We start from the raw sequence: 26,005 nt of genomic DNA on the forward strand, positions 1-26,005 counted from the left end.
ACAGAAGTACAGTTGTTCAGCCATTTTAGCTAGATGGGCAATTTTGCCCAGAGAGGAGGAGGGAAGGAGGCTGAGGGCAGCTGGGAATAGCTTGTCTCCCCACATCACCAGTCTCCTCCCCTCCCCTCCCCACCCCCAGGTATGCCCCTTTCCACCTCCTACGCACTCATGTTTGTGAATTTGTAGGAGCAGCCAGCGTGGTTCTCTCTACACTGGCTGTGAAGAGGAGGGAAGAGCCATTTCCTGACTCCAAGCTCGGAGCCCGGTCTCTGGGCTCGGATACAGGAGACTGAAATATCCTGTATCCCCCAGATGTTGTCTAGGGGACATAAGATTGCCCTCTTATACTATATGATTGAAAACTGCTTTTCCTAATGAAATACAGTGAATTGCCCTTAACTACTGAGCTAACTTGAATCAAAATGTTTAGTGGTAGACTCAGTTCAAATGTCAATTCTTTCTTGGATTCTGTACATATTACATTTTACAGAGTGCTAGTCTTCTGTTGTTATAGTGATAAAAATACAGACAAAGCAAACAATTTCGGATTATTGTAGCTATTGGAATATCATCACAATGGGGGCAACAAGACAGGGGATAGTTAGTAATTACGGTTTTGTACCTTGCAACCAGAAGCTCTTCCAGAAATGCTTCCACTTTCTGCACCTCATTTTTCTTATCAGGGATATGCTGTTTGCTCTCACCCAAAGCTTCTGTGTTTATCCTTTCCTCCATCTCATGGAGCCACAGACTCCGATTCTTGCACAGATCCTCAAAACTACAAACAAAACAAAAGCATAATTGTACAGCTAGATTAATACAGAATTCAGCGTACAGTTACTATGTAGATAACATCACTGGATACAAGTTTTAACATCTAGTGGTTGAGAATGGCACACAGACTACTTTTCTGTAATGACGAGTATTCTAAAAATACTCAACAAGGATCTAAATATGTCAAACAAGACCTTGGGAATTACAGTGAGGATGGAACTTTCCCAATTCTAAACTGCTACAGCTTATGGTTATTAGCAGTCAATGAGGAAAATGAAGGTAATGGAAGGATTGTTCTCTAAAGCTGTATTTAGATGTTCTTCCTCATGCAGTTATAATCATGTGAGGGGGAGAGCAGGACTGTGCTCACTGGCCACATCCCCACCACTGCCTCCTCATCTGCCCTGCCCCCCCTCCCCACTGCCAACCGTGTGCTGGGGTGAGGTTTACAGCAGTGCGCCTGCTCTATCTGTGAAGGCTCCCCACTTGATTTAGAAACCTGATTGTGCAGGGTTATAAATCATGCAGAGAGTCTACATGTAGGCAGTGGGGGGACATTCCCCCCCAAAGTGTGAATGGTGGGAGAGAGGACCAGCAAAGATGGAATGTGGGGTCAGCAAGCATGGCCAATACTGTAATCGTGTTGGGGATAAATGCCCAAATAGAGCTTCTATTGCAATTTGGAGTATCAAACATCTTGGTTTTTCTGTTCCTCCTGTCCCACACACACTTAGGGTTACAGGTTTTCAGAAGGAATGGGTGGTCAGAGCCACAACTGTCTTTTCTCCTCCTTCAGTTGGATATTTGACAGGCAATGTCAAGTGATCAAGGAAAGAGATGGCAATCTTAACCATATTTCCATTTTAACAGTGGGAAATAGAAAGAAGTACTGTCTGCTATGAACGTGTGGGCAGGAGAATTTATTACTGGACTTGTCGCTGATGTAATTGCCATGACAGCAGGAGGATTTGGACCATAATTATTACTCCCTATAAAGGGTATGCTTTGAAATGATTACCAACGATTTCACAGTGCCGAGTTATACGGCATTATTTTGCTTTTGTTAAACTATTTAATTTGTTCTTAGGAAGAGCCATGGTTCAGTGGTTGAACATGTGTATAGTATGCATAAGTTTCCAGGTCCAATCCCTGGCAGCTCCAGTTAACAGGATCTTAAACAGCATGGTGGGAGACACTTCTGCTGCCTGAGACCTTGAACAGCCACTACTGGGCTAGATGGTTCAGCTGTATAAGGCAGCATATGCATATTTTTATCCAAAATCGATCACATGGACATTTGATTGAAACAACCCACCTTCTCAGTTCTGTAACACATTCTTCCAGAGTTTGTTTATCTTTCAAGCACTGTTTCAGAAACCCCTCGAAGTCCTGATGAGCTTTAGCTATCTGTTCCTGGATGCCACTCGCTGATGATTTGGGCAGACAACCACACAAATGTTCTCCTTCCTGGGAGGCTGCATCCAGTTTGCTCCTTCCTTCACTAACAGAGTCCAACACTTTCTGAGTGAAACAAATATGCAATTTACATGCGTAAAGGAGGAGTGGTAGGAAAATGGAAATGGAGGGAGAATGTGCCTAACATTCATCCTTTTAACCAATCATTTATAAAGCTGAGCCAATCTACATATGCAGATTAGTTAATCAGATGCAGATTAGATGGTGAATGTACTACTTCAGATGGCAGGTGGAGACTACAGGTCTGAATATTATCCCTAATAAAATAAACTGTGTGTAACCCCCCCCCCCCACCAAGTATACCACTGAGAGGACTCCCTGACATGCAAGTTTTCCATGGGAGGGTTTCTCTCACGAGCACTTTGGAATGGTACAGTCCCAGGAACTATACACCATGTAATTTATCTGAATCTACAGATCATCTTGAATGCTTACAGAACATTACTGAAACACTATTCTGCATTCTTGAATGACAGGCCAGTAGGAAGACTCCAGCTTATTGGGAATCATGCTATTTAATTTATTCATAAATGATATTGAGTTAGGGGTGAGCACTAAAATAGTCAGGTTTGTGGATGACACCAAATTATCCAGCATGATGAAAGAGAAAAAACTGCAAAGTGCTCCAAAAGAATATACCTAAATTGGGTGAGTGGAGGACAAAATCACTTGAGGTTCAGTGTATGTGAAGTGGTGTACATTGTGGCAAAAATCTTAATCATATATACACTGATAGGGTCTGAACTGGCAGAGAATAACAACGAAAGAGATCTTGTGATCATGGTGGATAATTCTATGACAGTGTCAGTTTAATGTATGGCAATGGAGAAAAAAGGCAAATTCCATGCTAGGTATGGGAAATCAAATAGCCATTATCACAAGGCCTATGGTGCGACCACATTTGGTATACTGTGAACAGTTCTGGTTGCTCTATCTAAAAAAGGGTTGAGAAAACATAACAATCACCCACTCTTTTTTAGGCTGCTTGCAGTACCATTGCTGTATATGCAGCCATGCACATACAGACAATAACTTCTTGGCTTGCAAGCTCTCTCTGGTCAAGGAACATGTCACTGCTCTGAAATGGACAACCACCACAAGTTTTAACACTGAGATTAGGTTTCATTAGTGTATGTTTATGGAATGTTTGTTTTAACAAAGCAAATATAATAGCCCAGTTCGCATGTCATGACAACCACCTTTTTTTTTTTTTTAATGGTGGGCTGTTGTGAATGAGGCAGCATGCTAGTAGTACAATAGGGTTGCTAACCCAATGGGTTTGCCAGCTGAGCAATGTGGCATATGGTCATCCCTTCTAACCATACCTGCAGTTCATGGAGTTTTGCTTCGATGGCTTTACTGTCCCCAGATGTAATACTTAAGTCTTTTATAGCAGTCTTCAGATGAGAATACCAATTTTGAAATCCATGTAGAGACTCTTTAAAAAAAAGGAGGATAGATACAAAACATTATTGTATAAAATCATGTTGATTCAGATTACTTTATTTGCAGAAGTCAACAACAATGTTCTTATTCTAATTATTGGCCACCACTGAATTATATACTGTAAAGAAACACACCTACGAAAGCAATGGCACAGATTTTAATTGACCAATGGGAGATTGGGCCATGATGAAACACAATTCTCTAAGATAAAGCACTCAATGTTTTAAAAACAAGGGTGCTTGTTATACAGTCATGGCACTTTAACAGAATTAGAAAATAGAAAGCAATTTGAGTGAATACTGACTAGGGCTTCCAGTCTTGATTAGTGAACATTTTAACATAGCTCGATTGGCCATATGGTGCCCGCTGGTGCCAATGCACCACCTGCACACCTCCCTTGGTGCCTGCTGAAGTACTGCCCATTTTCCCTGGGCAGCTGGAATAACTTCAAAGTGAAGCATTGGCCTCTAGCCCCCACCTTCATTTCCCCACACTGCCTCTGGGCCCCAAATGGACCCAGAAACATTCTAAGAAAAAGAAGGTATCAGGTGGTTTCAAGCTGAGGCTTTGGTATGTAGTATGCCCTGCCAATCCTCTGGAAGTGGAGGGATGTCAAGGCATGCTGGCTACCTCCAGTCACAAGCGGTATGCCTATGTACACCAGTTGCTGGGGAACATGGGTGGGAGGGTGCTGTTGCACTCGTGTCCTGCTTGTGGTTTCCTGGTCGATAGCTGGTTGGCCACTGTGTGAACAGAATGCTGGACTAGATGGACTCTTGGTCTGATCCAGCATGGCTCTTATGTTCTTAACCCCCCCCCCCAGAAAAAAATGGACCCCTCCCCAAACCTGAGGGGTAGATAGGAAAGGCACTGAGGCAGGTTGGGAGGGATGAGGGATGGGGACAGCACTACAGGGATTGGTGAAGCCACCAGGCTGGGGATGGCAGTATGGGAGTTAGAGAAGCCATGGGGGAGGGAAAGAAAGCAGCCAGAGGGCAGGAGCATTAAGTTGCCTGGCAGAGAGGGAGAGGGAGGGAAAAGGCAAGAAGCCAGAAAGAGGACTTGGGAGGGAGAGAAAGTGCATGCGTGCGCACACACATGCACGCACACACACACACACACGCACGCACACACACACGCACGCACGCACACACACACACACAGAGTGCATGCACACACAGAGAGAAAGTGATTGGCCACACCCACCCAACAGCATCCAATATGTGGTGGTGCCCAGGACGAAGTGGAGCCCTGAACGTCAGCAGTGCAAAAGGCTAGTAAAACAAGCTTTTGTCAACACTAGATTTATGAAAGGCTATCACAACATTGAGTTAGTGATGGCAGCGGCAACCCTGGCTGGCATGATCATCTCAAGAAATTTCATGCACTCCTGTGATCTCAATGGCTCATATATCAACAGTCATGAGGACTCACGTAGGAAGTGTTTTTCCAGGGACTCCTGCATGGCAGCCTGCGTTTTCAAGCTTAGCTGGTTCACAGCCTCATACTTCTTTATCAGTGAGGTGATAGTGCCCCCAAGCGTCTCCAGCTCCATAGATGGATATTTGCGACAGAGGCAGTTAAGGCTTTCCTGTGTGGAATCAAAGTTGCTCTGCTCTTGCTGAAGCTCCTTTTGTATTTTCTGAAGGACAAATTTGTGAGATTAAGTGGAACACATTTTTTTAAAGTATTGTGCATTTATTTTATTTATTCCCTACTTTCAGCCAAGACTGGCTGCCAAAGTGGTTTGCAAATACAATCCAGCACAACATAAACCCACTGAATGTTGTTGGTCCTCTGCTTCTGCTCCCATTCCCTGCCCACTTCTGTCAGAACTCGCCACTAAAAACATTCTTAAGCTCTTCATCTTGCAATAGATTTCATCAAGAGGATCAACTAGCTCTCTCCTATTAAAATATTATGGCAGGGAGGATGCATCCATTTTAAAAATTTGAAAGGATTTGAATCTTTCATTTTTCATAAACTCTTCTGCCAGTGTGGTGTGGTGGTTACAGTGCCGGACTGGGGGTTGGGAAGTCTGGGTTCAAGTACCCACTTGGCCATGAAGTACACTGGGTGACTCTGGGCAAGTCACTGGCTCTCAGACTAACCTACCTCACAGGACTGTTGTGAGAATAAAATGGAGAGGAGGAGGATCATGTACGGTGCCTTGGCCTTCTTGGAGGAAAAAATGGGATATATATATATGTATATATGTATGTATGTATATATATATATGTATAAATGTAACAAATAAATAAATAATAGCATGCGGATTGGCAGCGATCTGTTGTTTATGACTGTGTGTTATTATATAGTAGTGATTTTACTGAGTTTCACATTTCCTGGCTTGTGAATACACATGTCATAAGGTTTTTTTCAATTATGAGGTAAGAAAGCATTCCAGCCCTGGGAATTCTTCTTTAGCTTGCTAAACAAGCTCCTGAAGCATCTTCAGAAAATGCTTTTTAATATAAATAGATGTTCTGTGCAAGTCCTAGGCATCATTTGCTACTCACAACTGCAGCAGCAGGACCCAAATGGTTAAGGCTCTATGGACCATTGGGCAAGCCTAGTGACATGGCTGAACCTTAGAGGAAAAGAAGCCCTGCAGCCCCAAAACATGTTTAATCAAGCCTCAAGAAGTTTCCTAATTTAAACAGCCTGTAGCAAAAGCAGAAGCTTTTATTCAAGGCTCTGTTAGCTAGCCCCCAATATTTTCATGACCTCTTTAGCTAAGAGACAGAAAAGATGCCTTCCCAGATGTTTCGGTGTTCAATGCAAATTACAGCAAATAGTTAAGGTTTTAAGCTAATTTAATTTTGTGCATTTGACATTAAAAGTCAATAGAAAAGCAATTACATATATAAACACAATAGAAATGCAAACAATAAATTAAAATGTAGAATTCTAAGGAAAATTCTTTCCTTAGAAAATTCTTCAACAAATTCTTTTCACAAAAGTTCTGTGGTGACCCATTTCCAAGTCAAACTGAGGGAAATTTACTGCACAATAATTGTCATATGATTGAAATGGGAGAAATCCACCATGCACCATGAAACCTTGTAGCTGAGACAGTGGAAGCTGACGAATGACAATGAACGAAGCCTCATTCCAATGTCCTTGGTTGTTCAGTCATTCAGTTGTGTCCGACTCTTCGTGACCCCATGGATCATAGCATGCCAGGCCTTCCTGTCCTGCGCTCTCTCCCGGAACGTGCTCAAGTTCATATTCATTGCATCGGTGATGCTATCTAGCCATCTCATCCTCTGCTGTCCCCTTCTCCTTTTGCCTTCAGTCTTTCCCAGCATCAGGGTCTTTTCCAGAGAGTTTTCTCTTCGCATTAGGTGGCCAAAATATTTGAGCTTCAGCTTCAGTATCTGTCCTTCCAATGAGCACTCAGGGTTGATTTCCTTTAGGATGGACTGATTTGACCTCCTTGCAGTCCAGGGGACTCGTAAGAGTCTTCTCCAGCACCACAGTTCGAAAGCATCAATTCTTCGGTGCTCAGCCTTCCTTATAGTCCAGCTCTCACAGCCATACATTACTACTGGGAAATCCATAGCTTTGATTAGACGGACCTTTGTCAGCAAGGTGATGTCTCTGCTTCTTACTATGCTGTCTAGGTTTGTCCTAGCTTTCCTCCCAAGGAGCAAGCGTCTTTTAATTTCATGGCTACAGTCACCGTCTGCGGTGATCTTGGAGCCCAAGAAAGTAAAATCTGTCACTGCTTCCATTTCTTCCCCTTCCATATGCCAGGAAGTGATGGGGCCAGATGCCATGATCTTAGTTTTTTTAATGTTGAGTTTCAAACCAGCTTTTGCAAACCGCCGTAGCCGCCGCCATTTGCGTACACTGTGTGTGTTTTTTTAGCTTGCCATGATAGGCTACGTAAATACTTACGTAGCCTATCAAGGCGTCCGCAAATGGCGTCCCTGTGTTAGCCGTGATAGGCTACGTAATTATTTACGTAGCCTTTTACAGCTATGAGGAAGTGAATGGCGGCCGCAGTGCGGCCGCCATTCACAAGTCAGCAAGGATGGCAGCAAGGATGGCAGCAGGTGACGGCAGCAGCTGAGCAGCTTCGTTCTGCCACAGATTTCGGGGGGCTGAATGCACTGGCATTTGGCCTCACTGAGATCCGTGGCAGAATTCTCTGACATCCCTAATTTTAATTCCGACCTGTGATTCATCCAACCCAGCGTTTCTCATGATGTACTCTGCATATAAGTTAAATAAGCAGGGCAACAATATGCAGCCTTGTCGTACTCCTTTCCCAATTTTGAACCAATCGGTTGTTCCATGTCCGGTTCTTACTGTTGCTTCTTGACCCTCGTACAGGTTTCTCAGGAGACAGGTAAGGTGGTCTGGTACTCCCATCTCTTTAAGAATTTGCCACAGTTCGTTGTGATCCACACAATCAAAGGCTTTAGCGTAGTCAATGAAGCAGAAATAGACGTTTTTCTGGAATTCTCTTGCTTTCTCCATAATCCAGCGAATGTTGACGATTTGATCTCTAGTTCTTCTGCCTCTTCGAAACCCAGCTTGTACTTCCGGTAGTTCTCGGTTTGTCCACATCATGTGAAATGTATATGAGGCTGCACATAAAGAAGCTTCAAGAAGCTTCAAGGCGTGGTCAGTGCCCAGGACTTGATACAAAAAGAAAAAAAGATTATCTGAAATTTGGGGGCACTAGTGTGTAGTTTTAATGTACTTTATTTAGAACACAATCCTATGGCCGCTAGACAGCGTCTAGATGGCCATAGGATTTTTCGTTTTCTGGGAACTGCACATGAAACCAGCGCTCTGAGGTCAGTTCCCAGAAAACTAGCTCCCCTTGCCCTCTCCTGCCACCTTGTAGGAGCACGGTTCGTCCCTGGCTCCGCACTCGTAAGAGCAGCGCAGAGCGGGGGGAAGGGGGCATTCCTGGGGGCCGGAAGGGGATGGCAGAAGTACCATTACGATGCTTCCTATGCACTGTCTGGCCTCCACGCTCCCCCCCCCACTTTGAGGCACCCCAGCTAGACAGCCAAAATCGGCCATCTAGCCACAAATGCAGGGCGCTTGGAGCGGAGAGGAGAAGATCCCCTCTGCGCTCCACCTGTGTTCACTGGATAGTCAGTCACTCCAAGTTCAGAGGCGGCTGACTATCCCCATAGGATTATGCGCTTATTTATATATTTATATTGCATTTCTATCCCACCTTTTTTCCTCTTGAAAGGAACCCAAGGAGCTTCATGGCCAAGTATGGTCTAGAACCCAGATCTCTCAAATCCCAGTCCAACATTCTAACCACTACACCACACTGGCTTGCAACTGCATACAGGAGCAATAGTGTACCCTACCACTTTAAGAGGAATGAAGAATGAGGCAGGTGAATGGTGTATTAAACAAATCCACCTCCCAAGGCTCAGCAGCTGGAGAGAAGTTTGGAATGGAGAAGCCCTTGGGGCACTGATAAGCAAGGCATAGAGGTAAGATGGGGACGCTGCGGGATGCTCCTCAGCAGCATACTTCAAGGTGTATGGGCAAAGAAAAAGCTAGGTGTCGTCCCGTGAACTGTGCCAAGGCTTCAAGTCAGGACAGGATTGCCCAAGTAAGAAATGGAAAGTTTCCTAAATCTGGAAAAAACAAACAAAAGGTGTGCTGCAACGGTGCTGCAGGGGGAAATAAATGGTAAAAAACACTCCAGATCACATTACCACACCTAACATGTTCCAAGCAAAATAGTTCTTCCTTAGAATAGTACTTCCTGGTTTTCTTGTGTGAAATTCTTCTGTCCTCGACTGATTAGCACTTTCCTTGAAGACAGAAGAATTTAACACAGAGAAAACCAGAAAATACCATCACCTCTGAGCAAGAGCTATTTTGCTCAAAATACATTAGGTATAGTAATGTGATCTGGAGTGTTGTAAGCTTAGGTAGGTAGGTAGGTAGGTAGGTAGACAGACAGATAGACTCATTTTTTCCAGTTCAAATCAGTGCTGACCTCCTCATTTTCCGTTTAGTTTCTTAAGTCCTTCTTAAATGTTAGTTAATGCCCATAAGGGACTGGGTGAAGAGTTTTAAATACAGAATTTGTTCAGAACACTCATTCAATAACGTTGACATCAGTGATGGTGCCTCATGTCTGGGGTGCTGAGCAAGTATGTTCCCATCAGATTATGAGAGGCCATCACAACACACTGAAATGAATATGATGTTAAAAATATTAGATTGTTTTTCTAGTACTCACCTTGACTGTACTTAGATCTGCTGGATCTTGGCTATGAAAGCAGCTTATAAGTGATCCTTCCATTTTGGTAAGCCACTCTTCCATCTGATTAACAAAGTTATGTAACTGCATCTTCTGAGAACTGAAGTCTTTCAGTGTTTCTTTTGCTGTCTCACACATTTCTTTGGCATGTACCAGTTTTTTCCTTAAGTCACCTTCTAAAAACTAAATGCAAATATAGATGCATTAAGGTGAACCTCCCTGTCATTATCATAATTCAACTGAAAGTAATGTTTAAAGTTATTTTTACGCAAGTTTGTAAAATTGACAGGCATATGAGCAGCCATTTGGTCTTACGTTTTATAAATATGGTAAAAGCACTGGAAGTAAAGAAAACAGAAGAAATAAAATCTCTGACTTGGAGAGACTTCGACCTGAGCTACACGTTCAGTAAAATCACATGGTACAATCCTTTCTAGATTTATTTATTTATTTATTTCTATACCGCCCAATAGCCGAAGCTCTCTAGGCGGTTCACAAAAATTGTACCTCTTTAGTCTGCAGGTGGGAGATTGTGCTTCTGAATGCATCCTTATGTAAAAAAAAAACCACCTACCTTAATTTAGAAAACTGGCGCATTAGGGGAAAGTTTTCTAGCCTGGTTGTGTCTCCAATGAGCTAATTTTTTACATGTAGGGAGTTAAATATTGTGCAAGAAACCATTAACATGAGATTTCCTCTCCTACAGTCTGAAATGGTATAATCCTAGAAGAACTCTACCATGTGGTTATGAATCATGGTTGCTGTGCCTGTTGGTACTTATTTAATGATACCTTGATCAGTATGGTATTATTATGGCCTTGTTTATTGAAATATTGTTATACTTATGGAATTGAAATATTTATTGATACATTTATTTTGTTTTGTTTGAATTAGGGCACCATCCTATCTAGATAGGCAGCTGCCTCCCAACTCGGAGGAGACTGCCTATCCAAAGCAAGGCAGGAGAAGCACGGGGGGGGGGGGTCGTTCCCTCCGCGTCTCTCCTGCCCTACCTTTTCTGCTAGACAGCCCCCCAACCCCATCCCTTTTCAGCCACTCTGTGCTCCTCTTTGGAGCACGGAGGACAGGGCTTCTCCATGCTGCCTCCAAGGCAGCGCAGACATGGGGGGGGGGGGTCAGTTCCCGGAAAACAGCTTATTATGGCCGTCTAGCTGCTGTCTAGCGGCCATAGGATTGCTCCCTTAATTGTTATTGTTTTCTTGTGCATGTGATATGCTTTTTGCACAATCTTAAAATCTAATCTAAAACTAATATTACCTTTCTATATTTACAGGGGCTTTAAGAAGACCTACACAATGCATTCCAGTTAACAATATTGTACACCATTAGCTCATTTTAAAATATGTTGTTGGTACTCATTCATAGACTTTGGGATCAGGAAGTAAATGAATTAATCAAGCAAAAGTGGCATACATATAAGCATATGAAGCTTATGCTGAATGAGACCACTGGTCCATCTAGGCCAGTATTGCTTATTCTAGTCCATTATTCCAGTGGCTCTCCAAAATGTCTTACTGAGGGTTTTTTTCCAGCCTTGCTACCTGAGATAATTTGTACTGGAGATACTAGGTACTGAACTCGCGACCATCTTTCTTTGGATACAGACTTGTAACTGAAACACTGAGTGCTTCCAGATGGAGGGCTCCTAGTGCTACTAATCAGAAGGCATTGTGCAGCAATCCCATTTTTTTTTTTCCTTAAAGGGTTTTCTGGGGTGAGAAAAAAGATAGAAGCAGAGGTAAAACATTAGAGGGCTACTAGTGGAACACAACCATGTCTGGACCCCATGTAAAATTCTGTGAACGAAGCAGGGCAAAGGTGTTATAAAAGCCTCATCTGGAAGCACCCATTTACAAAGATTTTGAGTTATTAATTAAAATCAAGCCTCATAAAACCCTGAGACTGAAAAACTGTGAAGTTCTTGTTTTGGCTCCTTATAGCAACTTCTCCAGCACTTGGAATAAAGTACAGGCTGTAATTGGTCAAAACTACATCCTACCTGAAGATTTGTGGGAAGTTCTTCAGTATTTACCAGTTCTTGAAGTTCAAATATTTTTGAACTGATTTGGTCCAAATTCTGCTCTTTGTGCATAATCTGAGTCTGTAAAAGAGTGCACGAGGAAATAAATAGTTTATTTTAGTATCCAGCACATTGGTATCCCTAAGTTCATTCATTAATCTCTCCTATGTAAGTGAATGGTTGCCATTCATTCATAAGGAGAAAGTAAAGCACTGAACTTGAGACATCGTGGAGGATAAATCTTCCCCTCCAGCCCTGGCTTGATCCCCACTGGCAGGTATACTGCACGGAGGTTGCAATATGTTTTTGTATGTGGTGGCCAAGGGATGCATTGAACCTTTCAGGGAGTCCTCAGTAGAGAGGCTTTCCCCCAACACACTTATTGCAATGGAGGACATTTTACTGTTAAAGACATAAGCACAAAGCCTAGATAAATGTAGTTTTATTCTCAGTCTTCCTGATCTTTTCACTTCTGCTGAGAATTTAGTACCTGAAAATTCCACATACTTATTGTGTGCGTATTTATCGCATGTAAGCATTTTATGGCACCTGAAATTCTTCCAGGAAGGCATCAATTCCCTGGCAGCTGGCCAAGTTGGTTATGATGTCATTCAACTGTGAGATGGAGTTGTTGCACCACCCCTCGATATTGTCACCGACTGACAGCACATCTTCCCAGAGGGACACACTAACACTCAGCCTATCTATGCTGTCTTCAAGTTTTTCTGACACCTGTTATGCAATGGAAGAAAACAATTAGCGCTATTACCTGATTAAAGAACTCTTAATTAATTTATCATGTGCATTTTAGTCAATTAATGTATTAACTAGTTGATGAACTCTGCCCCCCTGCCCAGCACGCTCATCATTGGAGCAATGCTCATGGTGCCTGCTAAGACAAACCAAGAGCGCCCTCCTGGTTATGCCATCTGTGTAGTCTGTGAGAAAGAAGCAGAGTGATGCTCTCTTTGGCTGCCCTAGAATAATGGAAGCCTGTCCACAGGGTAAGATAAAAATCTAAAGAGAGAGAAATTGAGAGATTTTATATGGATATGGCTCAGATTCCTAAAATCCTACAGAGGCAAGAAGATTCTTCCTTCTATTGTATAATAAGGGCAAAGCCATTTAATACATTTCTATTTCCCAACTACACTGTTCTCAAAGGACTATCTTCAATTATGTTTGGGAGCTGATGGCTACATGGCGGCCAAACTTGGGGCAGCAACTGGGATGGAAAGTGATAGCAGAAACTGGCAGGCATTTGGAAATAGAAGATTCTTCACCGTGGACTTCCCTGTCTCCTACACACTTAGGATTGCTATGTTAATCTGTCTCTGACTTTTCTACAAGTTGGAATTGTAGAAAAGGTAGTATGCTACTATCTTTTAATTTTGCATTGCCAGTTCCTTCATAAACTGCAAACATATTAATTAGTCAGGGTCCAATGGGACCTAAATGTTTATTTCCAAAAACAGCCTGTCCATGAATTGGATGAAGTAGGTTCTGATGAAGTACTGTAGATCACAACATCATGCCAAGGTACCATAGCACAGGATTTTTTGTTGTTCTTGCAGGAGCCGTATGTGCTTTCAAGGACCCCTGCTTAGTCACGGGGAAAAAGAAATGCTTCTCCCAAGGTCTGAATCTAATTGATCCTTATGCCAATAATAGAAATTTATTTATTTTATTATTTCAAGGGTGCAATCCTAAGGGTTGCCCTCTTGTTAGATAGAAGCTTCTGATCTCAGAGGCTTCCAAGTATCCAGTGCCCTGCCAGGCTGTTTCCAGCAGGGTAGGAGGAGGATGGATGCCATTTTCACCTCCCCTTCTTACATTTTTTCCTCTAGATGGGCCTTTGAGCCAGGCCATTGAGCCTGTCTAGAGAAGGCACACTGGTGGGGGTTGCGCCAGGACTGGAGAGGCCACAGGATTTCTTGTATACCTGCCTCTCCCCTCCCCTCCCCTCCCCACCCACTGGAACACACCCTGTTTCCTCCCTCCGAGGCCGCATTTATGACCTCAGGAAGCAGCCAGCACAGTTCTTTCTGCAGCAGTTGCCGGGGGCCAGGGTAGGGATCAGATCCCGGAGTCCCCCTTCCGAGGTTGTAGTAGTGACTATGGCCTCAGAGGGGGGACTCTGAAGAATCCTATGGTCCCTGGAATGCTCTCCTGGGACCACAGGGTTGCTCTCTCCAACAAACGTACCCCAGCTTTCCATAAAATGTTCAAGGCAGCTTTGTTTTCTTTTCCATGCCTATCTGCACTGACTATGATTTCCCCCATTTCTCTTTCTTCTCCAGTAATCATCACTAATCAGAAGTATACATGGTAGCTTCAGCCCTAACTAGTAAGATAGCTCTGTTCATTTGGTGACTTTTCCACTTTTCTGCAAAGGAATACAAGTGACAAACCAAGCTGCCTGTGCTGGTCTGAATCTGATGTCTGAATTTAGTAGCTGCTTCCATCAATGCCTCCCCCTGCACTCCAAGGCTGTCTCTATTAGGGCCAAATTAGACAATAGGTTAAATGCATGAATGCATTTGTCTGTTTTTTTAAAATTTAAGAGTAACAACTATGTGGGGCCTGATCAGGATTGGGACTGTGGCATGCAGGGCGGGAGGTTAACCCTAATGAAATCCTTATGGAAATCTGCCCCCCCAGTTGCTATTTCCCCCAGGAGAAAAGCTGCCAGAGGTACCAATGTCTGCTCCTCTTTCTCCTTTCATTAATCTATTCATTAATAGATATATTTTGCCAAAATGTATGTAAAAACGTATTCCCATTTCTTTGTGCATTTTATGCGAACTATAATGTACTGAATAAAATGTTGTACTTAGACTGAGGGAATCTGGGTTCAAATTCCATTGAGGTCATGAAACTCACTGAATGATGTTTAAACTATCTCTCCATCAAGCCTCGCTCAAAGGGTTGTTGTACAGATAAAATGGCAACCCCCCCTCCCCATATCCATATCCATATCCATATCCATATCCATCTATCCATCTATCCATCTATCCATCTATCCATCTATATGTCTGCTGCCCTGTGCTCCTTGGAGAAATGGTGATAAATAAAAATAATAAAACTTTCCAGAATGGCATGAACTCTTGAAAGTCACAGTATACATATACTGAAGCCCTGTTCTGATTATATATACATCCCATCATTGCAGTAATTTAAATCATACTGATTACTTAGGTTATCCAAGAGAAAAGCTACTTCAAAATCTGAGCGTATTCCTCACTTATAGCGATTTTATTTCGATGTATATGCACTATACATATATTCAGCTTTTCAAATTCCATATTTAATATAGTGCTTACATCTAGCCATTTGTCCACAGTACTGTCCATATCAGTTTTCACCAGCAGGGGATCACAATTCTGAATCTTCTTCAGCTCTGCTAGTAAGTGTTTTCCTTTGTTAGTGAAGGTGTCCAACTCTGTCTGTCTGTCATTCAACTCATTCCTGGCTGCTTCATGCTATGAACAGAAACATGTGCTTATTACACACAGCTGTAAACAGGCCCACCATCCACTCTGCCTGTTCATCTTTCAAATGCAATCCTAAGAACGACTACGAAGGAGTAAGCCTCACACTGAACACAATGGAACTTAGTAGACATGCATAGGATTGTGCTTTTTTATTTTTAATTCCCCCCAGTTTTTTACATTCATGGGGGCGGGGCGGTCAGCCCATGGGAGGGGGATCGAAAATGGTGCCTGGACCTCACGAACTTACCCAGATCTCTCTTGGGGACTTAATTTTAAGACTAGAGTATCATTTCATCAGTTTCACGATGACTAATATAAATACTTTTCATTTCAATGGGAAGGGCAACTACCTATCTGGATTAGGGCTAGTATAGATTTTCATAATAAAGTTACTTACACACCTTTAATTAACGTTGTAGTTAGAATTATGTAGATATGTTTCACATTGCAGCTGTACACCATGATCCAAGTGTACAGTTGAGGAGGGAGTGATGCCATCAGCCCTCAAGGAGGCAGTGATAAGAATGCTCTTCAAGAAGCCCTCCTGGGATCCCCAAGTTCTGAACAACTGTCGCCCAGTCTCGAATCTGCCATTTTGGGGCAAGGTGATTGAGCGAGTGGTGGTGATGCAGTTGAAGGCACACTTGGAAGAAGCCGATTATCTAGACCCATTTCAGTTGGGCTTCAGGCTTGGGCATGGGACAGAAACGGCCTTGGTTGCCTTGGTGGATGATATGAGGAGGGCTCTGGATAGGGGTGAATGCTCCTTCCTTGTTCTCCTCGACCTCTCAGCGGCTTTTGATACCGTTGACCACGGTATCCTCCTGGACCGCCTGGAGGGGTTGGGCAGTGGAGACACCATATTACGGTGGTTCTGGTCCTTCCTCTCCAGCAGGTACCAGAGGGTAGCACTGGGAGATGAGGTTTCAGACCCATGGCCACTCACTTGTGGGGTGCCACGGGGTTCCATCCTCTCCTCGATGCTATTTAACATCTATGTGAAGCCGTTGGGGGCTATCATCAGGAGGTTTGGGGTGCGGTGTCATCAGTATGCGGATGACACGCACCTCTACCTCTCATTCAAATCTTCACCAAGATTGGCCGTAGAATCCCTGTCCAAATGTCTGGAGACGGTGAGTGGCTGGATGGGGAGGAATAAGCTGAAGCTGAACACTGACAAGACCGAGGTACTTTTGGTGGGAGACAAGAGGAGGCTGGGGGATGTTGACCTGGTGTTGAATGGGGTACAGCTACCCTTGAAAGACCAGGTCCGCAGCCTGGGGTCATTTTGGACTCCCAGCTGTCCATGGAGGCTCAGGTGTCAGCTATGAGCCGGACAGCGCTGTATCAACTCGATCTGATACGGCGGCTGTGCCCCTTCCTTCCAGACCATCTGCTCCCATCGATAGTACATACCCTGGTCTCCTCTCGTTTAGACTACCGTAATGCGCTCTACGTGGGGTTACCCTTGAAGACAGTTCGGAAGCTGCAGCTGGTACAGAACGCGGCGGCTCGCCTGATTAAAGGCAGCCGCCGGCAAGATCACAGCACTCCAGTGCTGAAGGAGTTGCACTGGTTTCCAGTTGTTTTCCAGGCCAAATTCAAGGTGTTGGTTTTGACCTTTAAAACCCTATATGGTTCCGGCCCAGCCTACCTCAAGGAGCACCTCCAGCAACACCAGACAGGCCGCTTAACAAGATCAGCCTCGGATGGCCTTCTCTCTGTCCCATCAGCCAGGACAGCTAGACTGGTGGGGACGAGGGAGAGGGCCTTTTCTGTGGTGGCCCCCACTCTGTGGAACTCCCTCCCTAGGGAACTCCGCCATGCCCCCTCTTTAATGAGCTTCCGCCACGCATTAAAAACGTGGTTGTTCACGCAGGCATTTGGGGTGGGTTAGGGTATTTTAGAAAACGTTTTTATTGTAGAATGTTATTGTTTTAAACTGTTTTATTATATGCTGTACATCACCCAGAGTGGCTGGGTGACCAGCCAGATGGGTGATTAATAAATTTAATAAATAAATAAAATAAATAAAATAAATACAGTTAAATGATTAACTGAATAAATACTACCAACATTATTTTAAGATAGCCAGTGTAGTGTAGTGGTGAGAGTGACGGACTGGGAGCCGGGAGATCCGGGTTCTAGTCCCCACTTGGCCATGGAAGCTCACTGGGTGACTTTGGGCCAGTCACAGACTCTCAGCCCAACCTACCTCACAGGGTTGTTGTTGTGAGGATACAATGGTGAGGAGGAGGATAATGTAAGCCACCTTGAGTTCCTTGCAAGAGGGAGAAAGGCGGAGTATAAATGCAATAAATAAAATAAATAAATAAAAGATGAACATATTTTAAATTACCTTTGATAAAGCCCATCTCACATCTTCCTGATCTTTTAACATAGCCTTGGTCATTGTTACATTGCTAGCAACCTCTATGGCTTTCGTTACTGTGGATTTCAGGCTCTGATATTCTCTCATCAGATCAACAAGGACACAACACTGCTCCTGCCTGTAAAAGGAAAACTATGTGATGACATATATGCCTGGGTATATTTTGATGCCTGTTGCAGGCAGAGAGTATAATTTACCATGTAGAATTTTTAGTGCATTATTACTCCCTTCCCAAGACCTTATCACAGTGACAGATATGGGAACATTGCATTCAATTCCAAGCTGAGATTAGAAAACAGAGGTGCACTGACAAAGAAGCAGACAGGGATAATTCTTACTATATAATGTAAATAATACACTATAGTAAACTATGGTATTTGTTTGTTTGATTTGTACCCAACTGGCAAGTGCCCTCATGGTAGTTTACAGTAGTACAAACAACAACAATAACAACAACAATGTAACTATAATAATAATACAATATTAAACATTAAAACGTTTTAAAAGATTAAAAGTATTGAAAATATTGAGGCATGATGGTACATTATGGCATTAGCGAGTGGCCCTTCTCAAATGCTTGTGAGCAGAATCGAGTAGTCTGCAATCCTGCTTGCTGCACTGGGCTTGTCTTGGTTCTGTGAGCTCAGCTGGCACTGTGACATCACCCTTCTGCACTTTCTAGAAACTTACCTTTGGGGCTGGGGAAGGTGACCATTGTGGGCTCTCCAAGGTGGTGAGGGGAATGTTCCCACTGGAGGTACAAATCCCAGAATCCAAGGTGGGGAAAAATACCCTACCTCAACCACCAAAGGTAACTTCTGGGAACTATAGAAGCGAGCAAGCTCCCAGAGAGCGAGAGATCAGAGCAAGTGAACAGGGAGAGCACACAGGAGTTGGCCAGGGGGGAGGTCAAGGGGGAGGCCCCTAAAAAATTTTTAAACTGTTTTTTTTAATTTATTTTTCTTGTAACAAACACTTCCACACCAGTGGGACTCTGTTTTTAACCTCCAGTGAGTAGAGGACCAGGCACAGGCTACTTTAGAACAATCAGAAAGCTAGACACAAAAAGGGAAAAGAGACTATGGAAGGACAAGACTCTCCAGTGGTGGTGACCTGCAAGGTGCGTGCCATGTTTGTTTTCTTGCCTGAGAACAATATGGCCTACACGTGCAACAAGTGCAAGTTGATCACATTGCTGGAAGAAAAAGTAAGAGGACTGGAGTGGCAACTGTCAACCCTCCAGGGAATCCATGAAGAGTTTTTGGACAGAACGGTGGAACTACAGCAGCAAAGTGAAGAACAGAAGCCTGAAGAGCAACTGCAAGCTGAGGCAGAAGAGGGAAATGCTGAGGTGAGGAAAAATGCAGTAGAGGATACTCCTTGGAAAAGGGTGACAGTTAGGAGCAGAAGAACTAGAAGCCCCTCTGCACCAGTGGAACAGGGGAGCTATGGAACCATTTCCAGGTACTTGAGGATGAGACTGGAGGACAGCCTGCAGAGGAAGCATTACAGGGGAACCTGCATGAGAGCAAGCAAGAGGCTGAAGGTCAGTTAAGCAGGGGTGATGAAACTAAGGCCTACAACAACAAGAAGAGAAGAGTAATAGTAGTGGGAGACTCCTTGCTGTGTGGGATCGAGACCCAAATATGTCACAAAGACTCATGGACTCGCCAGGTATGCTGTCTCCCAAGGGGACGGATTAGAGATGTGACTGAAGGGTTGCCTGCACTCATAAAGCCCACTGACAAGTATCCCTTTCTTCTCATCCATGTGGGAACAAATGATACCGCCAAGCGGAGCTACGAAGAAATCATGTCAGACTTTGAAGCTTTGGGAAGGAAACTCAAGAACTTTGAGGCCCAGATAGTTTTCTCATCCATCCTTCCAGTAGTTAGAAGAGGGATAGAAAGGAAAATACTCTGGGTGAATGACTGGCTATGAAGGTGGTGCCGACAAGAGAGATTTGGATTCTGGGACCATGGGCTATGCTTCCTGGAAGATGGACTGTTGGCAAGGGACGGCACCTCACAAAGGCTGGGAAGAATGTGTTTGGCCACAGCATGAAGATCTTTATCAGGAGGGCTTTAAACTGAATCCTACAGGGAAGGGAGACATAAAGTTGGGGGTAACAATGGACAAAGGCTCATGCACCGCAATGGAGAGAACAGCTCTAATAGCACTCAATAATAGTCTTTACAAACATGTAGGAAGAAAGCCAGACTATGAAGCACATGGTCTTCAATGTCTATATACTAATGCCCAGAGTATGGGAAACAAACAGAACGAATTCGAACTCTTAATACAGGAGGGAAATTATGGCTTGATAGGTATAACTGAGACTTGGTGGAATGACTCTCATGACTGGAATACAGCAATTGAAGGATATAAAGAAGGATCTTGCTCAAAAAGAACAGGAAGAACAGAAAGGGAGGTGGGGTTGCACTATATGTTAAAAATACATATCTCTGCACAGAAATACAGGAGGATGAGCTTGATAGCCCCATCAAGTGCATCTGGGTTAAAATTAATGGAGCAAAGAATAAAAGGAACATGGTGGTCGCAGTCTACTACCAGCCACCCAGTCAAGGAGAAAACGAGATGAAAGTTTTGAAAAGCAAATTGCCAATGTTTCAAGGAAGCATGATGTAGTAGTAATGGGGGACTTCAATTTCCCCAATATTTGTTGGAAGAGAAATTCTGCAAAACATGGCCCCTCCAGGAAATTCCTGACTTATGTGGTGGATAACTTCCTCCTACAGAAAGTAGAGGAAGGAACTAGAGGATCGGCTATCCTTGACTTGATCCTAACCAACGGAGATGGCTTAGTGGATAAAGTAGCAGTTACAGGAACTCTGGGGGAAAGCGACCATGTTATACTTGAGTTCCTGGTTCTAAAGGAAGCAAAAGCTGAGTGTAGCCAAACGCATACCCTGGATTTTAGGAAAGCCGATTTTAATAAACTGAGAACAATGATAAGTAAGGTCCAATGGCAAGAGACTCTAATGAGAAAAAGAGTCCAAGATGGGTGGGTGTTTTTAAAAAAGCAAGTTCTAAAGACACAATTACAAACAATTCCAACAAGAAGAAAAGGTGGAAGACAACAGAAGAAGCCAATGTGGCTTCACAAAAAGCTTAGCGATGATGACCTGAAAACAAAAAAGCGCACATATAGGAAGTGGAAGGAAGGCCAAGCAAAGGAAGAGTACAGGCAGGAAGCACAGAATTGCAGGGATGTCATCAGGAAGGCTAAAGCTGAGAATGAGCTGAGGTTAGCGAGGGAGGCTAAAAGCAACAAAAAGGCTTTCTTCAGCTACGTGCATAGTAAAAGGCAGAGGAAAGGAATGGTGGTTCAGCTATTAAATAAGGATAGCAAAATGATAACAGATGACAAAGAAAAGGCAGAAGTGCTCAATTCTGACTTTGGCTCAGTCTTCTCTCAAAAGAGGGTCTATGACCCCCCTGGCAAAGGCAAAGTATAGGCTGAAGGGGCAAGATTGCAGCTTGAGATTGATAGGCATATGGTCAAGGAACACCTAATTACTTTGAATGAGTTCAGATCTCCAGGGCCAGATGAACTGCATCCTAGAGTAATAAAGGACCTGGCAGAAGAGCTCTCAGAACCACTGCCTATTATCTCTGAGAAATCATGGGAGGACGGGTGAAGTCCCAGATGACTAGAGGAGGGCGAATGTGGTCCCTATCCTCAAAAAGGGTGAAAAGGAGGAACCTGGGAACTACAGACCAGTCAGTCTGACATCAATTCCTGGGAAAATTCTGCAGCAGATGGTAAAGCAATCGGTCTGTAAGCACCTTGAAAACAGTGCGGTGATTACTTGAAGCCAACATGGATTTGTCAAGAACGAATCCTTCCAGATGAATCTGATCTCATTTTTTTATCAGGTAACCTCCCTTGTGGACTGTGGGAATGCTGTGGACACCATATACCTCGACTTCAGCAAAGCTTTCGACAAAGTGCCCCATGATATCCTGATGACAAACTAGCTCAAAGTAGGCTAGATGAAACAATGATCCGGTGGATCCACAGCTGGCTACAGAATCGGACTCAAAGAGTGCTTATCAATGGGATCTTCTCAAACTGGGGAGAGGTAACGAGCAGGGTACCGCAGGGCTCAGTCCTGGGCCCAGTGCTCTTCAACATTTTTATTAATGATTTGGAGGAGGCTGTGCAGGGAATGCTGATCAAATTTGCAGATGACACAAAACTGGATGGGATAGCTAATACCTTGGAAGACAGAAACAAAATTCAAAGTGATCTGGATAGACTGGAGCGCTGGGCAGAAAACCACAGAATGACATTTAATAGGGATAAATGCCAAGCTCTGCACCTAGGAAAAAGAAACCAAATGCACAATTACAAGATGGGGGATACTTGGCTCAACAACACTACAAGCAAGAAGGATCTTGGAATTGTTGTCGATCACAAGCTGAATATGAGCCAACAATGTGATGTGGCTGCAAAAAAGGCAAATGCTATTTTGGGCTGCATTCATAGAAGCATAGCTTCGAAATCCCGGGAAATACTAGTTCCCCTCTACTCAGCACTGGTTAGGCCTCCTCTGAAGTACTGTGTCCAGTTCTGGGCACCGCACTTTAAGAAGGATGCAGACAAGCTGGAGAGAGTTCAGAGGAGGGTAACAAAGATGATCAGGGGACTGGAAACAAAGCCCCATGAAGAGAGACTGAAAGAACTGGGCATGTTTAGCCTTGAGAAGAGAAGTCTGAGGGGAGAGATGATAGTGCTCTTCAAGTACTTGAAAGGTTGTCACAGAGAGGAAGGCCATGATCTCTTCTTGATCAACCCAGAATGCAGGACACAGAATAATGGGCTCAAGTTACAGGAAGCCAGGTTCCGGCTGAACATCAGGAAAAACTTCCTGATAGAGCAATACAACAATGGAACCAATTCCCTAGGGACATGGTGGGCTCTCCCACACTAGAGGCATTCAAGATGAGGCTGGACAGCCATCTGTCAGGGATGCTTTGACTTGGATTCCTACACTGAGCAGGGGGTTGGACTCGATGGTCTTATAGGCCCCTTCCAACCCTACTATTCTATGATTCTATGGAATATATACTTACCTTTCCTGGATTAGCTTCTTAGTATCCTCCCAGGTGGCTTCCAAACAATTAATCTCTTTGTCAACTGCTGGAGCAAGGCTTATATCTTTTTGAGCTATTTGCTTTGCTTTGCTCATCAGCCATTTCAGTTCATGCTGGTGAGAATTCAGTTCCTCATCCAACTGATTAAAAATCCTTAATCTGAAATCAATATATTCATAACACTTTGTTAATTTGCTTTAAGGTTCATTTACTACAAAATACATGCAACTTGGGGGGAAATGTAATACAATGCCTTATGCAGCATCACAAGGAAATTCTGGAGCAAGTGTGATGATATTAATGGAATCCCTTTACCAAATGTATATAGCTGTGTCAGAATTTTATAATGCTATATCCATAGATATATGGCTTCCCAATATCAGCCACCCATCCCTGTTCATACACTCTTGAAAACATTTTTTTGAAAACTTAGGCAAATATTTTCCTAATGTAATGAAAGATCCTCTGGTCCAGTTTTATCATAATGTTTTCCACACATATCCATTCACATCTGAAGTTTTACATCCAAATACGTATCTATACTTCTTTTCATGAGACAACAATTTGGCACATAAACATCTATGGGTCCAGACCTTTAACATTATAACTTCCATGCCTGGGGTAAATGGATTAAGGGATAAAACATCCACTTAGGTAAGAGCTCTAACCATTTTCACCCATTAATTAATTAATTTTAGAAAAATTCTATACTTTTCATTTTTAAAAAAAAATCGCAAAGTGCTTTACAAAATAAAATCATGATAAAATACAATAAAACCAATCATTAAAACAACAATAAAAACAATAAAATTTCATTAAAATAACCAGGGGTAGCAGACAGTGGTCAGGGAAATGTCTGGACAAACAAGTGTGTCTTCCGTTGTTGGTGCAAGCACTCCACACTAGCAGCTTGCCTGATTTCGGTGGGGAGATCTTTCTACATGGTGAGCGTCGCAGTTGAGAAGGCTCTCTTCCACATCATGCCTTAACAAACCTCAGCAGGCTGTGGTATGGTCAGCAAACCCTCCCCCTCAGAATGTAGAGACTGGAGTGGCCTATACAGGAGAAGCTAACCAGCCCCTGGGCTGTTTAGGGCTTTATAAACCAGCAACAATAACACCTTCAATAAGGTTTGGGTGGCTAATTGGCAGCCAGTAGAGAACTTTCAGCACAGGACTCATATATTATCAACCTGAGCATAGACCAATCTTACATAGGATGTAATACCGTGCAACTATGTGATGGACATAAGGATCACCTTATATTGGAAATTACTGAAAACCTACTGACTGCTACACATATCTACATGTTTCTAGCATCCATCTAGGATACACCACAAACTAGTGTTGAAAGGAAGTGAAACAAGTTGGTGTTGTGGATCAACAAAGCCAGAGCAGTGCCCAGGGTGAATCCAGAAGAGAAAGGGACAGACATCACTTGTCACTTACAGCTCTCAGCTAAAACCAGGACAAGATATCTACAGCCCATCCCAGACAATGATACTTCCTTCTCACAGGCCTTGGGTGATAGGCCTGTTCTTTGCTTATAGACTGCCCCCAAATCTAAAACATCAACAACAGCAGACCATCCAATGGGCCACTTAACAATTCTAACATCTGAGGCCTGAATTGAGATAGCAGGTTTTTATCTCATTACAGGTGTTACCAATGCCAAGAAGGGTGTGTTATCATCAACACTGCTTTGTTTATATTCTTTCTCTACATCCACATTTATATAAATCTGCAAAATTAGGATAACACTTCATGCATCTAAAGGTCTACAAAACCTTATGCCTAGGGATGGAACTTGTGAGCTCATTAAGATTCTCCAAACTCTTCTTCGAAGCTCATTCTGCCTCATTCACATTCCTTAACCTGAGCATCTTTTATTTTTTATTGTGAAAAATGCACATCTTTAAAAGTATGCATTTTTCCCAATTGGAAAAAATTGCACTGAAAAAAATCTACATTTTTCCTGATCGAAAATGCACATTTCCAGCCACAGGCATGCAAATGCAGGTTTTTTGGAGGGAGGGAGGACTGCGTATTCAAAGAGGTGCACATTTTAGGAAGTGCACACTTTTGACCATGAATACAAGTCAGGGAAATTGCCAAAATTTCCCAAGAATTGCGTTGCTGCTCGCATTTGTATTCGAGGTTTGTGAATAGGACATGTTTGCATGATTTACAGAATGAGATTCTCATACATCCCTACTTCTGCCTTAAAAATGTGTTAGTAAGTACCACAAGACTCTGTTATTTTTTAAAGTAGAAGTTACTGCTGGTGAAAGGACTTACTGCTCCTTGAGAAGTACACACAGCACCTTAAGATACATGATGTCTCTCATGTATTTATAACACATACCCTTTGTTTAATAAAGAAAAGCTGCAATTGAAGACATTGTTCTGTAATAGTTAAGCAAAGGTATTCTACCTTTGCATTAACTTTACCACTGAAAACCAAAGAATGCATAAGACTGCACCTCACTTGATACAATACATTTTATGAAGGCTTGTGAATCAAGAATTCAACCCCAAGCACTGAAGAAGTTTTCCTTCTTCTGACTTCTATAAGGTCCTATGAAAGAATGGGATTCACTGATACATCTCTTCCTCCCACAGCTTCCCCTGCCTGCTCTCATTGAAAACACTGCCTCTAATGCAACTGGGAATACATTTTTATGTATTCACTAGGGATGTCAGAGAATTTTGCCATGAATCTCGGGGAGGCCGAATGCCAGCGCATTCGGCCCCCCGAAATCGGTGATGGAATGGTCTGCCCCCCCGTGCCCCCCCCGGGATGGGACTTACGTTGGGCGAATCTTCCTGGCGGCGGCGAAAATTTCCAGTAAAACAAACAAACAAACAAAAAAATGTGATAGGCTACGTAAAGATTTACGTAGCCTATCACGGCTAGATTTTTAAAAAATACCGTGATAGGCTACGTAAATGTTTACATAGCCTATCACGGCTGATTTAAAAGAAAAAAAACCCCGCGCGTACGCA

At 43.2% G+C, this 26,005-nt stretch overlaps 1 protein-coding gene across 1 annotated transcript in view; it reads right to left on the reverse strand.

Moving 5' to 3' along the window:
- Window positions 1-26,005, reverse strand: part of SYNE1 (spectrin repeat containing nuclear envelope protein 1) — a 459,183-nt gene that overhangs the window by 250,396 nt on the left and 182,782 nt on the right. Inside the window, exons 41-50 of the mRNA XM_084827854.1 lie at window positions 22,980-23,159; window positions 17,847-17,997; window positions 15,317-15,475; window positions 12,543-12,725; window positions 11,973-12,074; window positions 9,932-10,135; window positions 5,131-5,338; window positions 3,576-3,688; window positions 2,090-2,295; window positions 623-778 (exon numbers count right to left, since the gene is read on the reverse strand). Of these exons, the coding sequence (XP_084683980.1) occupies window positions 623-778; window positions 2,090-2,295; window positions 3,576-3,688; window positions 5,131-5,338; window positions 9,932-10,135; window positions 11,973-12,074; window positions 12,543-12,725; window positions 15,317-15,475; window positions 17,847-17,997; window positions 22,980-23,159 (1,662 nt within the window). The remainder of the gene's footprint in view (window positions 1-622; window positions 779-2,089; window positions 2,296-3,575; window positions 3,689-5,130; window positions 5,339-9,931; window positions 10,136-11,972; window positions 12,075-12,542; window positions 12,726-15,316; window positions 15,476-17,846; window positions 17,998-22,979; window positions 23,160-26,005) is intronic.

This window comes from Heloderma suspectum, chromosome 1 (assembly GCF_057233095.1).
Source record: "Heloderma suspectum isolate Gila_16-S chromosome 1, 16-S_ref, whole genome shotgun sequence".
Taxonomy (NCBI): domain Eukaryota; kingdom Metazoa; phylum Chordata; class Lepidosauria; order Squamata; family Helodermatidae; genus Heloderma; species Heloderma suspectum.